At 37.4% G+C, this 23856-nt stretch overlaps 1 protein-coding gene across 11 annotated transcripts in view; it reads left to right on the top strand.

Moving 5' to 3' along the window:
• The window catches only part of MYO3B (myosin IIIB), a 213454-nt gene that overhangs the window by 87890 nt on the left and 101708 nt on the right, over positions 1–23856 (top strand). For all 11 annotated transcript variants that reach the window (XR_008236070.1, XR_008236069.1, XM_052793190.1 and 8 more), the window contains 7 exons: positions 4230–4385; positions 15831–15927; positions 16818–16934; positions 17817–17921; positions 20636–20719; positions 21403–21605; positions 21977–22075. Coding sequence is in view for 9 of the 11 variants with exons in the window: in XM_052793190.1 (XP_052649150.1) it covers positions 4230–4385; positions 15831–15927; positions 16818–16934; positions 17817–17921; positions 20636–20719; positions 21403–21605; positions 21977–22075 (861 nt within the window). In the remaining 2 variants the exon portion in view is untranslated. The remainder of the gene's footprint in view (positions 1–4229; positions 4386–15830; positions 15928–16817; positions 16935–17816; positions 17922–20635; positions 20720–21402; positions 21606–21976; positions 22076–23856) is intronic.

Raw genomic sequence — 23856 nt, 5'->3', positions numbered from 1 at the left:
ACAACACACACACTGATTCTGTTGGCTGCATTGAATAAGAATATTTTCTGATAAGTGTCATGATAAAAGCTGTTTTGTTACTGTACTCTTCCTCTTTCAAATGTTAATATTGTTGGATTTTTGTGTATTACTTGATTTCTTTTTTTCTGGCCTTTACATGGAATACATCTCCTTACTGAATGTACTGGCAACTTTGGCCTCAGGCTCCTATATGATTAACTTTTTCACACATTATAGTTCTATTTCAGGGTGCAGGTCAGTAGAAAACACTGTGATAATGCTCACCCTCATGCTGGCTTTAGCATTGTAAGAGCTGATATTCTATATTAAATTATTTTTTTCTGAGGAGCAGTGTGGCGTCAATACTGCTTCCAGTGTAGGAGATGATGCCTTACTGAGCACCTGCAGTGACACTGGCAGTCTGATGCATCATTTTTCACTAGCCCATAGGTAGCGGCCCAAAAATTGTTACTTTACAGGTAACGTTGACTAAGAACAGCAGCAGCATGCATTCAGTATGGCACCAAAAGCAACGCAGTTGAAATGACAGTGTGTAGAAGCAGAATATGTAAATATACTTCAGAATACTAATAGGTCTTGTCTACATACAGAGGGATTAGTACAAAGGAATATGCACCAAGAGGAGAAAAATAAGGACTATCTTTTCATATTCATATGACGGCTCTCCATCCTGCACTCCATTGCAGCAGGCCTGGTGATACACCAAACTGGCACTGAATATCTGAGTACACACTGAGCCCGCATTACCTACTGTGACTAAGCTGTGAGCCGGTTACTGGCACTTGAAACATAATAACGAGCAATTTCTGCAAGTGACTGTGTCTTCAATTCTGCTGTTTCAGAGCAAAAGGAGAGTGTATATGCCATACACACTTCAATTCCCTATGGCCTGCCTGGTCTTTCTGCTGCTGTGTTCCTAATGTGCTAGGAGCTTGCCGTTTAACTTGATGAATTAAACCAGCTTCAGTGGAGATGTACATTTTCCTGTCAGTCTCTTCCCTGAACTGGAGTAGAAGTTCTCCAGACATGAATTTAAGCAGCTGTCCCTCACCCTTGCATGGCTGTTAGTTACTAGCTCTCTGCTGTGTTGTGGCATCTCACTAACCATCTGAAAGGGCTCTGTTCTTCCAATATAGGCACAAACTTTTGGCACAATAGTAGGTGTGCTCTGTCTGAGCTTGGAACAGACTGATCACAGAATCATGTGGATGTGTCTTGTGTCATTAGCTTGGTCATCTTACAAATTCATGAAGTTTTACTTGTGTTTCAGGTGAAATCCTAAGTGACCACAGATTGCAAAAACATCCTACTACCAGACAATGAAGGCTGCATATAGAAGAAACAATATATAAACTTTGATAGTTGCAAAGCAGAAGAATAGCATGCATGCAAAGTGAATAGTCAGCAGGGGATTGGCAGGAGTATGCAAGAGAAGCAAAGGTAGTCCTAAAGTGGTCTTCAAGACTGCCTCCCTGACAGAACTTACTTATGCTCATTAAAACACCTGCCAGACCTAAACAGCTAGCATTTCAGGCATGTAATAAAGAAGCTAAGAACTTTTTTCCCTAAAATGTTTTCCTTCTGTCTCTTCTTGTCGGGCTTCCTTAATGAATGCAGTATCCTGGGCATTTGGATGTTTCACCTATGGGCCATCTATATGGAAAAATTTCTCTTCCAACTTCTGGATCTTGTCCATAGAGTGTCTTTGGAGGTGCATTGCTCCAGAGCTCAGACTAGAATTCATATTAATAACTACATACCATCAGGTAAAAGATTTGTATGTTCTTCACACTTTAGTAAACACAAGATATTCTGTCTGGAACTACCAGATTTCTTGAAGAGAATCCATTTAAACTCTAATGTTATTATCTGAAAAGCAACTGCCATGGCATTAGGGCCTGTTGGGATAGGACAAGGGTTAACGGTTTTAAACTAGAAGAGGGTAGATTCAGACTAGATGTAAGGAAGAAATTTTTACACTGAGGGTGGTGAAACAGTGGAACAGGTTGCCCAGAGAGGTGGTAGGTGCCCCATCCCTGGAAACACTCAAGGTCAGGTTGGACAGGGCTCTGAGCAGCCTGATCTAGTTGAAGATGCCCCTGCTCACAGCAGGGGGATTGGACTAGATGACCTTTAGAGGTCCCTACCAACCCAAACTATTCAATGATTCTATGATTCTGTGACACAGCTTCACTTGGATTCAGTTATATTACTGAAAAATTCCTGATGTAATCAAATTTAACAAGAAAATTTATATATTAACAATATAGCATAAACACTATAAATTTGTAATTATTGTTAGAATGGTAAAAATCACATGAGTTGCATGAGCTTTTCTGACTGAAATCTCCACTTCAGATACCATCAATCTGTGATTTTGTATACTACACAGTTTTTTGTTCGTTTGGTTTTTTTTTCCTCTGCCTTCCTGATTAATGTTATCTTTCTTTTCAATGCTTTTTTCCTTTCTCTCTGGAAACATATAAATTTAACCAGGATTGGCATAGACCATATTGACTGTGTGGGTGTATTGACTTCTAAAAACCATGGATCACAAAATGAAAAGCGGGGGGGGGGGGGGGAGACGACACATGACACACAGTTGTCAGAACCTGTTGAAGGCTAATGATGGATCTCTTCATGGGGAGAAGGACAGTTATTTATAGCCCTGCGCTCAGAGGGATGGAAATAAAGCTGGTTCTGATACTTTAGTCTTTCTATCAGGAGGCTACAGTTCTAGCCTACAGCAAAATTCACCAAAATAGTTATAAAACTGGTAGCACATTTTACAGACTGTCTTTTCTGGACCAGATGTACCAAGAAGAGGTTGGGAAAATGGTTTTCAGGAATCTAAAGTATAAAAGTTCTGTTCAAAGATATTTCAGGATCATTTTAAGACCAGACTTTAGGCTTCAGTAAAGCATTTGAGGTGAGACTAAACTTTAATTATTTTGCTAATGTGTTTGGTAGTATTTGAAATCAATTAATGTGTATGATTTATTTTTTTTAAGATGTAGTTTAAATTTTGCAAATTGATACTGATAGAATATAGATTATTCTAAAAGGTATTAAAGTTTCATTGAACTTTTGGCTAAAAAGATAATCTTTATTTGCGATATTTGGCCCTGCTAAGGAAGTACTTTAGGTGTATTGCTTAATATCAGCAAATATGAGATGTAATTGTAAAGTTTGTAATACAAATGCATCTCATCAAATAAACTCATCTTGGGCTGTAATTCATTGCAACGATAGCTGCTAGAAGGGAGATATATACTGAATTGCAGCATTTCTTTTTCACATTCTCAAATAATGTCAATATTATTATTTGAGCAAGATAAAAAGATTACATTAATATAAAGAATTAGAGGGTACTTTACAGCAGTCTAATCCTGTTAGATCATTGTTCTGTTTGGACTATTATTTCAGCTTTATTGTACAGAAAAGAATTAAACTTTAACGATGCCTTCCTCAATTTTAAATTGTGATTATATAAATTAGCATGATACTTTATTTTATGCTAATTTAATAGGATTTATCTCTTTACTCATTACTAGATCACCTGTTCCTATCACAAACAGAACTTTGATACTCTGGCTAGCATTTAATTCTGACTTACTCATTTCTCTTCCAGTCTGAATTATGTAGGTCTGCAGAATTTTCTGTGATTCTTATGCTAGCACTTATCATTGCAATATAGAAGATCTACCTAAAACATTCATTTTAAAAACAAAACAAAGCTCTATATCAAATTGTTCTGACAAGTGTTCTATCACAGGTTTCACTTGTGGTTTTTAATAGGCTATATACTACAGTTCCTAGTCAAACTCTCATTGGAGAATAGGTAGAAAATTAAAGTGAATGAAGTATTGTCTGTTCAGCTTAGGTTATGTTTAATGTATATTAACTGCACAGCACTTACAAGATACGATGCCATTTTTTCATAGTAAGCTAGTTACAGTTAAAAAGAGAGATTAAATAAGCTCAAATTCATAGCCTTTGTACTAGTATACTTGTAGGGTGAATTCACTTAGTTAAGTATTTTATGCCAGATTTATTCCAGTGTAGAGAAGGAGTCTTGTTGCATACTGAGGAACTCAAATTTGTTGAAAATGAAACTACTGTATAATAATAGCCACACAGTAAGCCGACTCAAATCATGCTGTAATGAAATAACATCATTGCCTGAGACCAGTATTTCTCTGTCACAGGTGTCTTATAAAGGATTTTGAAAAGCGTCCTTCAGTCACTCACCTGTTGGAGCATCCGTTTATTAAACAAGTACATGGTAAAGATATGTCTCTGCAAAAACAGCTGGCTGAGCTCATCCAAGAACAACAGCAGCTAGGTTCCATAGCCAAAACAAGGTACAGTACAATATACATGCTGGAGCCCTCCTTCCCCACACTAATCCTGGAAGCACAAGTTGAAACTTTGAATGCACAGACATTTACTGTTCCAAATGATCATATTAATGCATTGACTAGCAGTATTATTAGCAGTAAGTGCTGTATGCCATGTGAATGCAAGAGACATGTTTTCCCATTCACACTTTTTAAAGCTAATTTGATCAGCCGTAATGCAACCTTCTCCTTAGCCTTCTTTCTCCCACTGAACTCTTTCTATATGTTCACTTCTGGATCAGTCACAGAGATGCTAATAATTCCAGAATGTTCTGGTTTGTTGAAATACATATTGGCATGAAGAAAAATTATATCATATTTTAGTACCAGATCTTTAAAAATACAACTGTGAATAGTAAAGTAACTACTAGAAAAGGTTAAGAACAGAACACTTTAAAGTTTGCTGTTTGATTAGATACTATTAGTAAGAAGGCTATTCAGTACTTAAAATAATTGTTATGTCTGTAGTTTAATAGTAACTGCTATTTTTCATTCAGCCTAGTAATTAATTCTAAAATGTGCTTAAAAAGCAATAAATGTTTATCAGCAGCAGTGGGATTTTTTTTACTTTTGAGGCTGATTGTAAATATGTCTTAGTTTAGTTGTTGTCCAGAGGGTGGCAGAATTTCACTGTTTCAAAAGAGAATTAAATGCAAATGAACACACCTTGCCAAGCTCAGCAATCATTCTGTAATAAGAAATTTGTCTAGAGTGAGATAAGCTCTGGCCCATTATTATAAACAAACACCTACTAATGTTGATGAAGAAAATTAAATGTCATAAGTCATAAACATGTATATACTTATATGCCATAAGACTCTGTAGCTTAAATGCTAAAAGCCCAAACAAAAATGTACAAGTTAAAATAAAGGAATAGCTATAAGAACAGTTTCAAGGTGAAGCTGACTTCTGTGGGTTTGTTGGTTTTGGGTTTTTTTCTTTTCTGGAAAAATATACCAGGAACTGCTTATTGTGCGTGAGGGAGCTATGCCAGTGTTACACTAGAAGTTTCTGCTTATCTAGCCTCCTAAGCAGACCTCTTCCATGTAATACGTCACAGATCAGATTGCCTACAGCTGTGGGTTGGCTGGCCCAAAAGGTATCAGAGTTTTCACAGCAGTTGACCAAATAGAAGATATAGGCAGAGTAAAATGATCCTTGTGCTAAGAGGAACTCTGAAATGGATGCCTCATGGTATTCCAATACATTCTTCTGGGATCTATCTCATAATGTGGAGTGAGAAGGAAACAAGACCAAGACAGCATTTCTTTCCTCAAGCCTTTCCATATATTGATTGGGAGTGCTGTGACAGACAAGCTTCTGCACCTTAGGCATGACTGGAATATAGGAAGGATTTTGCTTCCCAGCACCCCCAGTATGAATCAGTGCTCACCTAAGGGAGTTTAACTCTTTGTCCATCCTGCCACCACCTAACCCATCTTAAATATTTTGTTTGCCAAGGGTGATTATTTGCAACTTGTGTGCAGTAGTACCTGCAGATTGCAGTGGTATAGGGGACTCTATTGCAATGGGTTTAGTCCTAATCTTGTCCTCCCTACCAGTCTAAGTTCTATTATTGTCCCTGCTGCCCCCAAATTTACTTGGCCAACTAATCCAAGGTTCCCTGTCCCAGGTTATCTGACCCATCTTTCCCATCAATCTCCATTCACTGTTCCTTCTGTTTGTCCTTAAGACTTTGTTCTATTGTTAGAGTCACCTTCTTGTGTCTTCTTTCTCTACCACTCCAATAGCTTCTGTTTCTAATCTCCACCTTCTTCAGCAAGTCCTAGTACAGGTGGTTCTATTTTTCCAGCCATTTCTCTGTTCTTGGTGTTTCTCCTCACCTGATAATGTAGCTTGCAGCCCTCTTGTTCTTTCTTATAACTGAATTCACCTTTCCCAGGTCTGTTATAGTTTCTCTTCTACTCTTAAAGCTCTACTGCCAGCAGACTCTTTGTACCCATCTTGTTCTTTCCTGGACTCTTGGTTTGCTTTTAGCCATGCCCCTGAATTAGGTGGCTGCTGCTTCTGCTAGTGAATGATAAGAGGGGAGACATGATTAGGCTGCTGGAGAAATAGTCATCTTTACCTTCACTTTGAAGCCTGTGGGCCTTGCTATTGGCTTCACTTTGAAGCCAATGAGCCTAACTGCTATTAAAGAATGTCTTTCTGATTGTTGTGGCATTATACTATGGTATCCTTACTTGTTCTTTGAAGCTGAGAGCATGCTCAGCGATTTAAAAAATTTAGTGGTCATTTACCGTTGAAATCTACTACATTGTTCAGAATGATGAAGTGCTGATTTTCCAAAGATTTGAAACTTGATCAAATTGGTATAAACTTTAATGAGATTGCAAAAGCATATCCCTGCAAAATATCAAGTCTGTGGGCCAGACAGTTAATACTGGACTACAAACGTAAGATTATTACAAGAGAACCCAACCACCAGGACCATCTAATTATAATTTTCCCCAGAGGATAGACATAGTCTCATAGTAGTAAAGAGCTTGGCTCTGTAATAGGGAGATAGTACCCCCTAGGAAAATTGGTACCAATTAAAAGTCTTTAAAAACTCTGTAATGTGTTTATAAAATAATTTTCAATACAGAATCTGACATGCAGAAGGACACTTGACCAGATGGTACTGTAAAAAAATTTACTGGCATTCATTTGTGGTGATCTTTAGAAGTCATCTGAATGTATAGGCACCACTTCAAAGTAAATAGGCCAATTAAAACCCCCATTGAGTAAAACCTTTCTATTATACCATTGGATATATGTGCATGCTTTTTCTGTTTATTGATGTGCCCATGACAGGTACAATGAAATGTGCGTTAATTCCCTGGTGTTCAGAGATAAAGAAAAGTAGATGCCCTTTTTTAAGAATACAGCAACACTACAGATCAATCATTTAAAAGATAAGTAAAAGAAGATGTTCTCAGAGCACAGGCTGAAAATTTCCAGGAACTGGAAAATCATCAGGATGCTGGTGTTAACAGCACTTCTACCGTGAGGGAACCCAGGGAGTCACTGGTGATGACAACTGATGAGGAGGTATCTGGGTTTTGTCTCATTTGAAAGTCTTCCAGCATCAGTGCTTTGCATTTGCATCTTTTGATTCTTTATTGACTCAGCACCTGTGGTTTTTTTAGTAGGATTCTGTTTCCAATTGAGCCATGCCAGTTTTGCTTATTTTGGGACATCGCTTAAGGTCATTGTGCCTGAGAGCAAGCCTGCAGACTAGAAAGTCAGTACTACTGATTTAGAGGGTATGATGGAGAGATGTGGAGGGCTGATCTAACAGTTCACCTCTACTGAAAAGGAGAGAACTGGCTTCTTTCTCTCATTTTCCCACAGCTCCCAGGAACAAGCTCATGGTGCTGTTTTTATTGCAGTTCCAGTGATTGTCAAAACCTCCTGAGCTAGAACTTCTAAAGTAAGAGGGGAAAAAAAACTAAGCCAGCAGAAACACACAGATAATTTTCTACTTTGTTAGTGATTGCAGAGGGGTGCCTCAACTGATGTAGCTGAAGTAAAGGAAGAATACTTTGCATGACTGAGAATAACGGGGAGAGGGGTAGAAAGAAGCAAGCTGTTCCCTTTTGGCAGGATCATCTGGGTTGACCTCTGGAGCCACAGACTGAAACATCTCCTTAATTCAGTTTCTTTCATTCTTCATTTATAAACTTTTTTGTGTGCAGTATAGCTAGGCTTAACTTCAGCACAGTTCTTCATACCTCTGAACTGAAGGGGCACTTCATTGTCCTTACTGAGCTCAAAGGAGCCTACTAAGGCATACATTTGTTGCTATCATCGGTTTGTTGCTGACAAACATATTGTCACTTTGCCATGAGATAACTTTCTAGAGATCTTTATACTCTTATTTCCTTTAGGTTAGAAATGAATAAGAAAAGGGTTATGCTAGCAAAAGATGACTTTTAAAATGAAAAATGGCATTGGCAATTGCTCCTGCTTTTTTACTGAAAAAGATGCTTTTTGAAACTTTTTCACCAGCTTTATTTTTCCCTAAATTATTTTCATCAGTGAGATGCAGATATCTCCTATCCTTATGCAAATAGGTGTTTTCAGTTTCAGAAAACCCAGCCAGGATACCTCTCTTTCCACACTTGTAATGAGGAGGAAGATTCTTTTTTCATCTGTTGGCATCTTTCATCTGTTGAAATCCTCGAGTTTTGCCATGGTCTTGAGTGAAGTTGAAATTTCAGCATCAGCACTCCACTCCTGCATTGCCTGTTTCTTATAGTATCATGGGGAAAAACTTTGTGAGAAAGTCCAGTGTCATGGCTGCATAAGGATGAGCTCTGGGTATTATCTTTATCTCTTCTCCCTATCCCTTTTGTAAGCTATCAGTTAACTAGGCATATGTTTTGTCTGGTTTCTAACAGTACCAGGGCATAAATGCTAATTAACAACACTGTACTTTTCATTAGCAGCTTTGCCATAGAAGCAGTTATATGAAGTTTAATTTTAAGAAATGTATTCGGTGTTAAATAGTCCACTAGTTCTATTTTTGTAAAAGTTCTTTTATCCTTAAAAAATAGAGGTTAGTACAGCAGAGCATTGCTTCTCATGTATTTGTTCCAGCAATGCTGAATTTTGCTTTCCTGTCTGTTCTAAAGTCAAATACATCATTACTTTTTAACACATGGATACTGATTTGTAGTTCATCTCAGGAGTCAGAGCATCTTATTCCCATCAATATATAGCTGCCTTTAGGCAGGAAGCATTTCTTAAAATCAGAAAGGATGCTGTCACAGGTGCTCACTCAGTTTTTTTGTTTTTTTCTTTTTTTTTTGCTTTACCAATCCTGTACTCACACAAGGACAGTGAAATGCTTTCAGGTTATTCAGATAGTGTCCTCGTGCATAACAACATTGTGAGAACAAGAAATGTAATTAATTCCTAAAGACTTGTACCTCATGTAGCATTAAACTGAACTGGAAAAAAGTAGGAATGTAAGTTACAATAAGGTGTGGACAAGAGAACATGCAAACATTGGTCAGGAATGATAAGCAGAGTTGTAAAAACATTCTTGGTTCAGTAATAATCACTGAGTGTTGATAAAGACTTTGTGGCTAATTCTGTATTCTCTAAGAAAGGTACACAAGTCGAGTTGGTAGTAATCATGCTGTATTTCAGGGATAAGTTCTTCAAGATAGAGATTCATGCAATTATATGTCAGTAAAATACCAAGAATGTTTAGGCACCCTCTGAATTATAATACAAAAACATGGTAGAGGTTTGTGTTTTATTCCTCATTCTCTCTCTGAATTACTGTGTAACCTCTGTTACATACCTGACCTCACTATTTCTCTGTCCCTCCACTTACGAAATGGCTATTAATAGCTTTACTTAATACATGATACCTACAAAAAACAGATAGCAATTTCTCTGAGGCAAGAACTCTGTCTTTTACTTGTTCTATAAAGCTCTACTATACCTTTGGTCACTGTAAACCTGTCAATGAAGATCACCTTTTGATCTCTTGAACTCATTGGTGTGGTCGGTTGCTTTTTCAATTCGTAGTACAAGAGATTCCAACATAACGCCTGAAGCTCTAGCCATTTTTTCTTTCATTCTTTTTGCCCTAGAGTCTGGGAAGACTCTAAGCAAAGGTATGTTACAGATTATGGATATTGTTAATTCTCACTTAACAGTAAGCATTTGCTCTGTTTGTGTAGATCATATTTTTGTTAAACAGTGTTCGAATGTGTTTGATAATCCGTTAAGGGAGAGTATAAGAGAGAGCTGCTCACTTTCCAAATACACCTTTTGATCTCTTGAACTCATTCGTGTGGTCGGTTGCTTTTTTGATTCGTAGTACACGAGATTCCAACATCCAGGCTGATTGCCAGCCTGCTGAAAGAAGTCATCAGAAGGGATTTAGTCTGTTTCCTAATATTCCTAAATGTTAAATGACTCTGTGCTGTCTACATTGGCAAAACGTACTGCAAAAAGTGGGCGTGTTCTCTGGAGTTTGTTTATAAACATCAAATATTATCCCCATTTTTTTGTCCTTGTCAGGACTTAATCTATACCTGGCAAAGTTGGCAGCTGGTTCAGTGTTGAAAAAGTTGAAACACATATGTCAAAACTTCCAAAGTCCTTTAAGCTAGGCAGTATCTCAAGTTCCATAAAGAATGTTTAAAAATACTATGGAGCTTGTTATGGAGACATTTAAAAGGGAAACTCAAATTTGGAACCCCAATATTCTGTCTATTGTGCCAGCCTTCCTTGCATAAATTTTAATGATAAAATCTTGCATCTTTTAGGAAGACTTTCTCAAAAAAGTAAACTTTCCATTTTATTCCATAAAAAACAAATTATAAAATGTTTTAGTGGCTTGTGAGTAGTAATGGAAAACTGGAGGATTTTTAATGTTTAACTGAAGGTTTGAAAAGTACTGGCCATCAGCAAAAGTGAATAAAATAAAAATGTTCTGGGTTTTTTTCCCCTTTGAATGTACAACAGTTAAGAAATTATCTACTTATGAACAATCTTAAAATAACAGGTTGCTCTATCCAGTATAGCATGCAGGAGAAAATCTAAAAAAGTCAAGTCACAACAGCATGTGAGATGGAGAAATTCAGATGTAGTATGAGATCTATTAACTGCCTTTTGACTGTGGTGGAGGAGCAGGACATCAAGGAGGAAAATACATGATTAAAAACTTAGAATTGGAAACAGGGAAGAAGAGTCTTCACAGAATGCATTCTAAAAATTTTGCCTTTGGTAATATTCTTATAAGCCATCTTTCAAAATTTTAGATACTGTTGGGTCCCTGTGTGGCATTTGGCTGTTCTTTAGGGGGAGTTCATGTGGGGCAGCTATATGAAATGCAGTAGATAAGTCTATAACAATTTTAAGGTAACAAAAATATTTAATAATCACCAGTTGCCGTCTATCTTAATTTTGTTAGCTCTGTCTATCAAATGTCACAGTAGCTGAAGCTGAGCAAAACCATGGTCTTCTATATTTCCTCAAGTGATTAATAACTCCTGGCCTGAAAATTCTATAATCGATTTGATGTTTGAGAGTTAATGTTGATCAAGTATCAAATGGTTTTGGTTATATGGTTCAAAGTGGCAGTTTCCCAGCTATCAGCAGCTTTGAAGAGGCCAACTCCAGATGTGGCTCATTCTTCTCTTGGATGTTTTCCTATAGACCAGGTAACTTACGTTCCTGTAATGGGGAGCAGACAGTTATGAAACCTTGCATTTTGAAGGATTAAACTGTACATCAGGAAAAATCAAACTTGAAGCAGCTGGGGAAAAAAAAAAAAAAAAAGAAAAAAAGGGAAAAAAAAAAAGCAAAAGGAAATCTAAGCATCTAACAGTTTGAGAAGGGCAGGTATGTTCAGGCTACCTTGTCAGATATTAGGATGAGACTACAGTGGCTTGGCAGCTTCCCCCTTCTTATTAGCCAGCTGGATTACAGCAGCAGTCCATCCAAGGAAGTAATTCTTACAACCAGATATCTAGCTTCTCTGCCAGCTCACATTTAGTTTTGAAAGCAATTAACTGCAAGGAACTTGATTGCATCCAGCCAGTAATTTCCTTTGGACTCAGAGATAATAACAGAAACAGAAACAGAAATAGTCCTCTGATGCTACACGCAATGTAATTTAATGCAATTCTTCTAGCCTTCATCTATATGAATATTAGGCAAGTGAGTTTAAAACTTTCTTCTTCTTCTTCTTCTTTTTTTTTTTTTTTTTTTTTAAATTGCAAAGCTGCTGGAGCCCCCAAAAGTGATCCTTGGTCTGATTATAGCATATGTGTTTACTGGAGGTTGCACAGAATTTCGTTGTAGCTGCAGCATTTATATTGTAATTTAGGCTGTGTCAGTGTTTCTATTATGTCCTTGCTTCAACGAATTACTCCAGGCTGAAACTTGATGTACATGAGCAAAATTCACTCTTTGCAATGCACAGGAAGTAGACTGTGTTTCTCTGTGTGGCAGAAGCACACTGTCCACTCTTTTTTGTTTCTCATTGTGTTGAGTAGTATTCTTGTAAATCTCAGTTTAGGTGCAATTCATTTTAAAAGTGGCAATAATGTAAAGAAGAACAAGTACAGAAACAGTTTTTCCTATGTGAGTCCTAGAAAAAAACCAGTAAACGTAAATGCTTAACTGCACCAGGAGGCCAAAGGAAAGGCATTCAAAAAAGAATTTTAGGGGTGGAGGGGCGAGAGGCCAGAGAGGAAGCTTCCTAATGAACATAAAAATTCTTGGTCTATGCTGCTTTCTTCCTCAGGTTGGACCTGCCAGCAAGATGACTTTTCAATCTAGAAGTCTATGTGGTCCATCTAGCTTTTCCTTCCCCATCATCAGCTTGATAGCAGGGTTTTATGAGCATATAGCTATTTACACTGCACTTCTATTACTATGGCTGGTGTCTAGTACAAAAAGAGGTTATTTTCTTTCAAGCTATCTCTTCCCCACAAGTAGAACAAATGACTGCTTCCCACCCTCTTCATGAAATTTTTCTCCCAAGAGAGAAATGCTTCTCACCTTTTGCTCCTCCTCCAAAATCCAAGAAAGCTCTGTCCCTTCCAGCTATTCATGCTCGATAAAAAGGCAAAGGGAAGGTGCTTGGGCGGACAGAGTCTTTTTCAATAGACATTGCTCATCACTGGAGTTCTGGAATAAATCTAATACTGCTCTTCAGGTTTGATAAGGTTAGGTACCTTGAGTGACTGGCCCTTTACACCACTTTTTTTGTCAGTGAAGAGACTAGATCCTCCAGGGGATAATTCAGAGCATCGCTGGAACCTTAAAGCAAATAACCCAACACCTTTTATTTTCCTTTTGCTTAGAAATTGTACGTTTTACATGTCATCAGAAAGGAAGGGTAATTGAAAAAATGGCTGATAATTCTACTTTTTATGCAAAAAATATAACAATTATTTCCCCAATTAAGAGTGTTTCCTTCTGCTTTTTAAGAATTTTTTTAATATATATTTTAAAAGCAGATTGTATTTCTGATGTAAAATTGTGGAAATAATTAAAGGTTACTGTCTGTATTCTTCCTTCCCACTCTGTCAGTGTATTTGCAGGACATAGGGTCAGTAGAAAACTGATGAGGCCAGCAGGAGATTTGAAGCTAATGTGATGTTATGCTCCTAATATCCTCTTCCTAATCATGTACTTAGGAAAATGAGTTAAGCACAAGCAAATATGCACAAAGGTACATATGTTTTACTTATATTTGACTAAGACCAGTTTTCTTATTTATTTACATAGTGTTAAAAAAAACCCTTTCCAAGAAGAAAATTGATTCATTTATCATTTAAGGAGAACAAACAGTGGGAGTTTAATACACAACCAGATAACAGATTAGTTTACAAAGCCATTCTGCAATTAGAGATGCTTAGGTTTGAATGTGCCCTCTTCCCCCTCCTCCCTGCACCTCTGGTAGATACATCCGTACTTGCAGCTTGTTGCAACTTAATATTGTGGCTATGATGGTTTGCTCCAGGAAAAAAAAGCCTCACAGGTGAGTTATGTGCTATAATATCTAGCCATCTCTTTGTTAGTTACATCTCCATGAAGAAAAGCAACTGTTAAAACAGTAGTACATTAGGCCACTTACATGCATTCCTACTCTTTTGAGGATCTGGCTTGTCAGCAAAGTGTAGTGTTCTTGAATACAGTGACTGCTTAAAAAAATAACCAAAAAGAACCCACAACCCGCCACCTAATCAAAGATCTGAGAATGGAAAATTTAATTGAATGGAACTTTGAACAAATTCACGCAAATCACCATGCTGCCCACTGGAAATAATACCCACTGTAACAATTTTTCTTTCATAGTTTCTTATTTGTGTACTACTACTTTCATTTCTTCATATGTACAATATCAAGCAAACTACCATCTCTGGGAATGTAGGATGTAAAATGTAAGTGGGACTGTCAGAAAACCTGCTCTGTTCCCCCTATTTTATTTCCTAGCTGACAAAACAGTTTGCACAGTTTTATTTAGTTACAATTCAAATAAACCATTACAGAATAGTTTTCCAGAACTCATCGAGTAAATAAGGAAAATGAATAAAAGTAGACATAAAAAAATTAGGATCTTTAAATGTGATTCACAATTATCAGTGAAGCTGTACTCATAGCTAACACTCTTTTCCTCCTTCCTCTTTGTTAGAAGCTTTCCAGGCAATAATTCTTCTGATGATATAATAGCTCTTGGATATGAAAACATTCTCTTTACTGAATGAAAGCTGACTAGCTTCAAATGTAGAAGCTAAGTGTACATAAAGGGGAAAAAAGCAAAATCCTCAATGCTCATTTTTGAAACAGGAGTCCATGAGTGTATGAAGATATGATTAAAGAAAAAAAGACCTGTTACATCTTCATATTAACTTTCAATGTTATAGGTAAACAGTGTTTCCTGCCAAGTCACAGTACCATTCTGTTAGTGCTTGATATAATATTTAGCATTGTTTTGGGATGTGTGATCATGTGATTCCTACTTTCTACGTGGCAACCAATGCAGAAACAATCTGTCAAGGACTGTCATTGAGGATCAATGCTAAATGTTACTCAGCAGGATGCAGACTGTATCTCGGTGGGTGTCCTCCTACTATGCTTTGATTATGTTTGTTGTAAAGAAAAGCCTAGTTGTGCTTACAGCATTCATATTTCACCCCCACTGTGGAAGACATATTACAGTCTCTTGATTTGTCCCTGTTTCAACAAGATGTGTTGTTTAAAAACATATACACAGCATTTTCAAAGATTCCTTCAGTATAATCTGATTATAAAGGGGTTATGTGACAGTTTGTCTCTGGTGCTTATTGTGTGGCTTAAATCTCTGAGGACAAGCTGACTGAACATCCATGCAATTTAGAGTCTGATGGCAGCTGTGGTTCAAAAATGTTGTTTTGGGCCAGATCTAGGGTCATCTGAGGAGGTACTTTGGCATACACCAAGGTAACAGAAGGATTTTATACTACTTATTGCTTCTTATAACTTCGTTAGATGACAATATGGTAGGCTGGGTATGTGGGGGGAAGATTTAATTAAAGAGAGTAGTGGTTCATTAACTTAGAGCAAGAAGGGAAGGGAAAAGAGGGAGAATTTTTTTTATACTTTACTGTGTGAGTGGGGAGTAGTAAGTCTACAGATAAATCCTCATCTCTGAGCATTGATAAATAGGTAGGGTTATATATTGTGAAAGAGAAACAGATATTACACTGGATAGCAAGCTGACATGTTGTTTTTATAAAAGGATATTGCAAGCAAAAATATATATTTCAGGGAGCGTGTCTGTGTTTTCCGTATGACAAAAACACTCACCCATGACTTCCCATTGCCTCTTAATGTTTGTTGTCTTTGATATGGTTTTATAACACTGGTGCTCTACTAACAAACTTCCAGGCGTGAACGAATACATACTAGAAGACCTTACCATGTAGATGGAGCTGACAAGTACTCTCTAGATGATGATCTGGTAAATCTAGAAGTTCTAGATGAGGTACTGTACTGTCTTGTATAGCAGTTTCTGACAATTGTGCCTCACATTTTGCCTGTTTCTGCTTTTTGGGCTTCTTTCAACAGAATGAGAAGAGTTCCTTCCTGCAAGCTTTTTTCTCACCATGGCAAAAGAATTGTCACATGACTGATCTGCTATCATCACTTCGTTAATATTCTGTATAGTGACATAAAAGCAGTAACAGTGAATTGTATTATGTGGAAGAATTTAATTATGAGTGATGCTAGTTTAAGTTATTTTGAGTTTCCTAAAATGTGAAGTTTAGTTATGAAGATCTAGATTTAAGTGTTTTTTTCTCAAATTGATGAATTTATAGAGAGTAGTATGGTATCTACAGCTTCTGGATAAAAAGTGATAAAACAATATCAGTTGCATATTACACTATATCACCTATATGCAGATTATCTGTAAATCTTTGTTTTGATGATCCTTAAATTGCATGCCAGCCAGAAAAAGACATAATACTAAATTGTGCTAGTGTCCTGTTTAAAACAGTCTCTTACTACCACTTAAAATTTAATCCTTGAAAAATTATTATCCTTGTCTTATGGTCAAATAAAAAATTAAATGGAAATGTACTATGAAGTGCAGCAATAATGTACATGGCCATTTTCTCTTCAGAAGGTTTGCTTCTCAGGCTGGTATAACAAAATATGTACTAATCTGGAAATAGGAGTTGCCATTTAATTTAGTTTTATGGCATTAGCAAGAATTTTGAAAATATTTGTTTGGTTTTGTGGTATTGGCATTTGAAAAATAATTAGTAGCACTTACAGTAAGTATTTCTTAATCTGTGTTCTCAGTATATTTACCAAAATCTTCCTAACTGGGAAAATACTGTTTAACTATGAAACTTTTTTTAATTTTCTCAGGATACAATTATCCATCAGCTGCAGAAACGCTATGCTGACTTACAAATTTATACTTATGTTGGAGACATTTTAATAGCCTTAAACCCCTTCCAGAATCTCAGCATTTATTCTCCCCAGGTAAGAGAGATTCCAAGCTGTGGACAGTACTCACTTTACATCTTATAGTAACACCACTGGCTAAAATACTAAAGTGATGTTGGGAGCTAGGGGCACAGACTAAACGCCAGCCTTTTCTTCTTCCAGAAAAGTGTGGCTACAAGTCTTTTTTTTTTTTTTTTTTCTTTCTTTCTTTTTTTTTTTTTTTAAATTCAGTCTCATTTGATTTCACTCCTTTCTGCTTGGTGGCAGAAATTCCACAGGAGGGGTGAAGATTACCTCAACTACAGCTGTGCCTCTTGTCTGGCATTTAGGGCTTTCTTCTGGGAAACAGAAGATGGTTATATGAACTTCCTCATGCTGAGGCTGTTGCTTCCTGAAGAATTGCTCTGACTATTGGGTTACTACATGTCCTGTGCCATCAGCCGCTGCTTTAAAAGAAACAAGCAAATCAAATGCTGTAAAGATAGAGGCAGCTTAATTCCCTACAGATATGAAAGAGGTGGAGCCATAAATCTTAGTCTTCATGGGTGCCTAAATCAGGGTTGCAGGTAGAGGGGCCAGATTTCAGATTCACTGTTGTCTTTGAAGTTTCTTTTGTATAGGTTGGGTATTTCCTTGGTTGAATGCTTGTGTTTGAAATGCTGTTCCTTGTGATACAGTTGTCTTCACTGTCTTGTGCAGGGAAATGGAGTGCATTTTAAGTGTTGTAATTTGTATTCTGGAAATTGGGCAGCGCCAAGAATTACCACTCTTCTTCCAGGTGATTCAGTGGAAATTCTGTGGTAAAACAGGCAACTACCTTCTGTTGAACAGGCAGAAGATAATCACTATCACCTTTTCAGTTCTTAATTATGTAGCTAAGTTGCGTATTTTGACTATCGTGTTCTTTTTTGAATTTAGTTCTCCAAGCTTTACCATGGTGTGAAGCGTTCATCAAATCCCCCCCACATATTTGCCTCTGCGGATGCTGCCTACCAAAGTATGGTTACATTCAGCAAAGATCAGGTAAGAATCTGTTCATTTTGTTTTATATTTCATATTAATTGTACTGCCACTATGCTACCTGGCTATGGCTAATGTTCTGTTACGTTGTACTTTGGGAAACTTTTTCTTTAAGCCGTTTATTCCTACATCAGGAAAACCAGAGTAGAAATCTAGTCAGGTTTGGGAATTCTGAAGAGGACACAGTGGCATAAAAGAGACTAAAAGGTCAAATAATGTGATAGGGTTACCTGACCAATCTAGTTTCCTGGACACCCATGAAATCCTGGCAGTTGACACAAGCTGTAGAGTGTTGCCGCACACTCTGATTCTAGCCTGTCTTGCACTAGGTATTGTAATGATTTACACCTGTGTAAAATAGGAGAGTCTCAATGCTGCAGCAGATCAACAAGAGTTTGAACCAGTTTTCTGTTGCATAAAGACACTATCAAGCAATGGATAATCAATTACTTTAACTACAAGTCACAAAAAATAGGAACATTAACTAATTTTTTTAGTAAAATTTATTAAGGATAGGTCTAATGTAATAAGGACACAAATCCAATTATATAGCAATGATTTTAATGAGAATGAAATACTGTGCTGTAGAAGCTAGATTTCTTTTTATTACATGCTTAAGATTCTAACTTTGTTCTCTTTCTAATTTGATATGCTATATATACATAAATATTGAGGGCTAATAATTATTTTTATTTATAAAAACCTCCTGATTTTACCCTGCACATCACACAATAATTCATAGAAAATGCTTTTTTAAAATCACAAAAGCAGAATAAAATAATAAAAAACCTGCAATCCGAAAATACCAAGCAAAGATGACAAATAAAAGGGACATTGATGGTGAAGAAAAAAGGAGTTCTACTGAGTATGTGGAAGTACACTGGCCTGAGAGATGGCTAGTACTTCTTTAATGACTTAAATGCTCTTTGATGGAGGCATTAACTTATTCTGCAGGAGTACTTGTTTTCTTTATGTAAGAACTTGTTGTCTGGGGAAAAAAATTAGTTTTGACATCAGCCCGTCAGGCTAACTTTGTACATATTTAATATTGTATGTTTCATACCCGTTTAAGAAGTAATTTGCATTTAGATCTAAATCAGGTTCCTGTTTTCTGTTTGCAAAGAATTACAGGAGCATGTTTATCTCCATTACCTGGCCAATGTTATGTTGGTTCTTCAGGTAAAGGTGCATTAGACAAGCACTGTAGCCAGACCAAAAATGTATTGATTCTGTTTGTTTTATGCATTGAGCTTTCCCTTGTATTTTCCTATGAAGCCTGAAAATTGACTCCAAGTCTAACATTTCTCCTGAAACTAACGTCAAGTTCTGGCCAATTCTACAAGAGTTTTATGAGTTCTACAAGAACTCATGGGCTTTAACTGTATAAACTGTTGTATATGACTTGTCTAGTCACACAAAGGCGATTAAGTTAGGTATCGTAACCCTGTAAATCCATCATTGGGTTATCTGTTTCCAAGAAGAACAAAAATACCCAACAAGAAGCAAATAAATGAGCTGCAGATATCATATTGCACACATTATTGAGTCAATCGCTGCACCTGCTGTCAAACACCCCAAGACACCACCAAAGTACTGCTACATCTTTCAAACCTTTTCACAAAGCTCAGTTCTATATGAAGTGTCATTGCATCAAGTATTTTAGGACCTTGTATCTTCTCCTAGCCAAGAATCTTGTATGTTCACAGTGTGGTGCAAATAATTTTCAGGTGTTTGCATAAAAACACACAGATCTATGCAACTGCTCAGTGTTAACATTTTAATTATATGTCAGTTAATACTGTATCTTAAATAGACTAATATTTGTACTGGTGATCTGTAGAACACATGAAAAAATGGGAAAATAATAAATGCTGTTAGAATTCTTACTTGCTATGACCTGAAGTGTTCATGCTTCAGTGTTCAGGTGTGAACTGGCCTTCAAGGTGTACTGGCCTTCTACTTCCATCTTGTCCATGAAGTGTAACAGCAGAAAGGAGGATACCAAGTGATTTAGACCATTCTAGCTAATTCCTGAGTCTGGAAGCCATTTGGAGAACCTATCAAATACCACGTGCTAAGGACTGCTGACTCAAGAAGATGGATATGTTCTCCCAGAATTATCCAATGAACAGATGCATATTTTTCTGAAATGTTTAGGTGTTAGTTTGCTGTTCAAGCTTGAATACCAGCGTCACCTACAGAATAACCTCTCTACACAGCAGCAATTATTTAAGGTTATTTTTAAAGCCAGGAGCAGACTTTTGGTCAGTGTATTAAATACAGTTGTATGCTGTGTTTCATGTTCATATGAAGACAATGCAGTGAGCTCAGATGCACTGTTGAATTATGTCACATCAACGGAGCTGTGGCAATTTTCTGAATTTTAAGCATTTGAAACAAGCCGCGTATGTGCATAGTGTGTGTTAGCCTGTAGACGTGGTCACTCATTTATGTGTTTTAGCCCTTAGTAATTCAATCACTGCTTCACACATGCACATGGCTATCAGGCATTGTGAGACACATTTTAGTAATCTAGGGAATAAATTATTATACTGAGCCTTTGCTCATCTTTCCTTTCAGAAGGGAGTTTAGGGAGTTGACCCTTGCATTATTTTGTAGACTTGGTACTTAATATTAAATAACGGATAAGAGCAGTAATAGCTGAAATTGACCATGTGGTGAGCTGTGCACTTAACTATTTTGTTTTGTGTGTTCAGTGCATTATCATCAGTGGAGAAAGTGGTGCTGGAAAGACAGAAAGTGCCCATCTGATCGTCCAACATTTGACCTTCTTGGGAAAGGTATTTCTTAGACAACCATGTAAAACTATGAACAAATCCTCCAAAATCCACCCCCAGTTTCCACTTTATTTAATCTTTATTACTTAAAGCTGTTCTTGTGAATTGTCCCACTTGAGTTAGGGACAGAGTAATCATGCATGTGAGAGTATTGAATTAAGATAGTGGAGTATGACCCACACTAAGCCATTCAATATTTTTTTAAAGAGAAGGTGCCAGATCCTGAGTGTTCAGCACCTGTAGTTACCTACAGTGTTTATCACATATACCGTTGTTCATTTATACAATAAAGAATGACAGATCTTGCTATGGCTCTAATCTTAGAAACTCTTACACATTTAAATGTTATGAGTAATGCTGTTAGTGCAAAACAATGGGAAAATCAAGTGTATAAGGTTAACCTTAGATAGATGTGTTTAGTTTTTTATGGTTTTGGTACTCTAACTAATTATATGACACCACAGAGGCAGAACAATTGCAGAGAAAGAAGAATCTGGTTTTTCCTACCGGGGAGACTTCCTCATCAATTTGTTGGTCCTGTTATTGTATAAGTAGAAAGGTTAACGCAGTATCTAAGTCCATACAAGCATGAGAAAGGGATGCTATGCTTCTGAAGCAAGAATTGGATTGTGGGTAAGCATTATATTCTTTTAATGATCCTTCTGATCTGTATCTGTTTTGTCAAGGCCAATAATCGTGCTTTGCGTGAGAAAATTCTTCAGGTGAATCCTCTGGTTGAAGCATTTGGGAATGCCTGCACTGCCATCAATGACAACTCAAGTCGCTTTGGGAAATATCTGGAAATGATGTTTACGCCCACAGGAGCTGTAATGGGGGCAAAGATTTCTGAATATCTACTTGAAAAATCAAGGGTCATAAAACAGGCTGTGTAGGTATATTAATTGTCTGTCCTTTCACATTTATATAACGTTTGGATTCTGTTTAGTTCTCCAAAATTCTTTATTTTAAATGCTTTCGTGTCTCCTGCTAAAGCAGTGATCCTTTGTACAGTGCTATGATGAGAAGAATAATCAATTAGGTTCTTCTGGAGTGGAAGCCAGAGCTGCTCCATTCTTTGGAGAAATACTGTGGTTGGCTGGGTTTTCTGTGTTTCACAGTTGCTGATCCTACACCATTAAAGCAAGTGGGAGATTTGCCATCTACTTCAGTGAGCTCATGATAAGAACTTCTACTTTTACATTGTACAAGATGCCACAAGAATAAACACGTGTGCTTTAAAAGGACACTTTTTTCTTCCAGGGGAGAGAAAAATTTCCATATATTTTATTATATTTACGCTGGCCTTTATCGTCAGAAGAAACTTTCTGAATATAGACTTCCTGATAAAAAGCCTCCTAGGTAACTATCACTCACTTGTTTTAACTGGTTGTTGTAATTAGCTATTGATCAGCTCTTGCTTTCAGTATGATGCCTTAAAATCTCCCTTAATCCTACTCCATCCCTGTTGTGGTTTAACCCCAGCCAGCAACTAAACACCACGCAGCTGCTCACTCACTCCCCCCCACCCAGTGGGATGGGGGAGAAAATCGGGAAAAGAAGCAAAACCCGTGGGTTGAGATAAGAACGGTTTAATAGAACAGAAAAGAAGAAACTAACAATGATAATGATAACACTAATAAGATGACAACAGCAATAATGAAAGGATTGGAATGTACAAATGATGCGCAGTGCAATTGCTCACCACCCACTGACCGACACCCAGCCAGTCCCCCGAGCGGCGATTCCCTGCCCCCCCTTCCCCGTTCCTATACTAGATGGGACGTCACATGGTATGGAATACACCGTTGGCCAGTTTGGGTGAGGTGCCCTGGCTGTGTCCTGTGCCAGCTTCTTGTGCCCCTCCAGCTTTCTCGCTGGCTGGGCATGAGAAGCTGAAAAATCCTTGACTTTAGTCTAAACACTACTGAGCAACAACTGAAAACATCAGTGTTATCAACATTCTTCTCATACTGAACTCAAAACATAGCACTGTACCAGCTACTAGGAAGACAGTTAACTCTATCCCAGCTGAAACCAGGACAATCCCTTAAGGATCTTTTTTAATCCTCCCAAGCAAAGAAGAGGATGGACAATAAAGCATTATATTATTTGTATCTGTTTGAAAACTTGAACTATTTCAAGAGGAGGGAGGAGGAAGAATCAAGCTTATTATTATGTAGCTATTCTGTCATACTTGCAAATCAGGACAAACACCTTATCATTTCTTACTGTAATGCTTCAGTAAGAACCCAGAATATGCTTTGGAGTTGTGTTTTTTAGTTGGTATTTGTACTTTGGGTGCCTCTGATATGTATCGGGGGAGGGGATGTGTGTGAAATATTGGTAACACTATAATAGATATTTAATAAGTGTCCTGGTTTCGGCTGGGGTAGAATTAATTTTCTTTCTACTAGCTGGTATAGTGTTATGTCTTGCGTTCAGTATGAGAAGAATGTTGATAACACACTGATGTTTTCAGTTGTTGCTAAGTAGTGTTTATACCAAGTCAAGGGGTTTTCAGCTTCTCATGCCCAGCCAGCAAGAAGGCTGGAGGGGCACAAGAAGATGGGAGGGGATGCAGCCAGGACAGCTGACCCAAACTGGCCAAAGAGGTATTCCATACCATGTGACATCATGCTCAGTATATAAACTGGGGGGAGTTGGCCTGGGGGGATTCCTGCTCGGGAACTAACTGGGCATCAGTCAGCGAGTGGTGAGCAATTGCATTGTGCATCACTTGTTTTGTATATTCCTATCCTTTTATTATTATTGTCATTTTATTATTGTTATTATTATCGTTATTAGTTTCTTCCTTTCTGTTCTATTTAACTGTTCTTATCTCAACCCACAAGTTTTACCTTTTCCCTCCCGATTCTCTCCCCAATCCCACTGTGGGGCAGGGAGTGAGTGAGCGGCTGGGTGGTGCTTAGTTGCTGGCTGGGGTTAAACCGCGACACAAAGAATAAGTAAAAGTTAGTGCAACAGAAGCAAAAACTTCTTTTGAATTAGCACCAAAGTATATAATTGGAAGATACTGAAATAAATGTTCTTTCCAGTTACCAAGGTACTTGCATTGAAGTCACTGGAGGTTGTACTGGCATATCTGCTAGTATGGTGCTTTCTTTCTCCCACTCTATTTA

Source organism: Harpia harpyja, chromosome 7 (assembly GCF_026419915.1).
Source record: "Harpia harpyja isolate bHarHar1 chromosome 7, bHarHar1 primary haplotype, whole genome shotgun sequence".
Taxonomy (NCBI): Eukaryota; Metazoa; Chordata; class Aves; order Accipitriformes; family Accipitridae; genus Harpia; species Harpia harpyja.
This window is presented reverse-complemented; position numbering and strand designations above follow the sequence as displayed.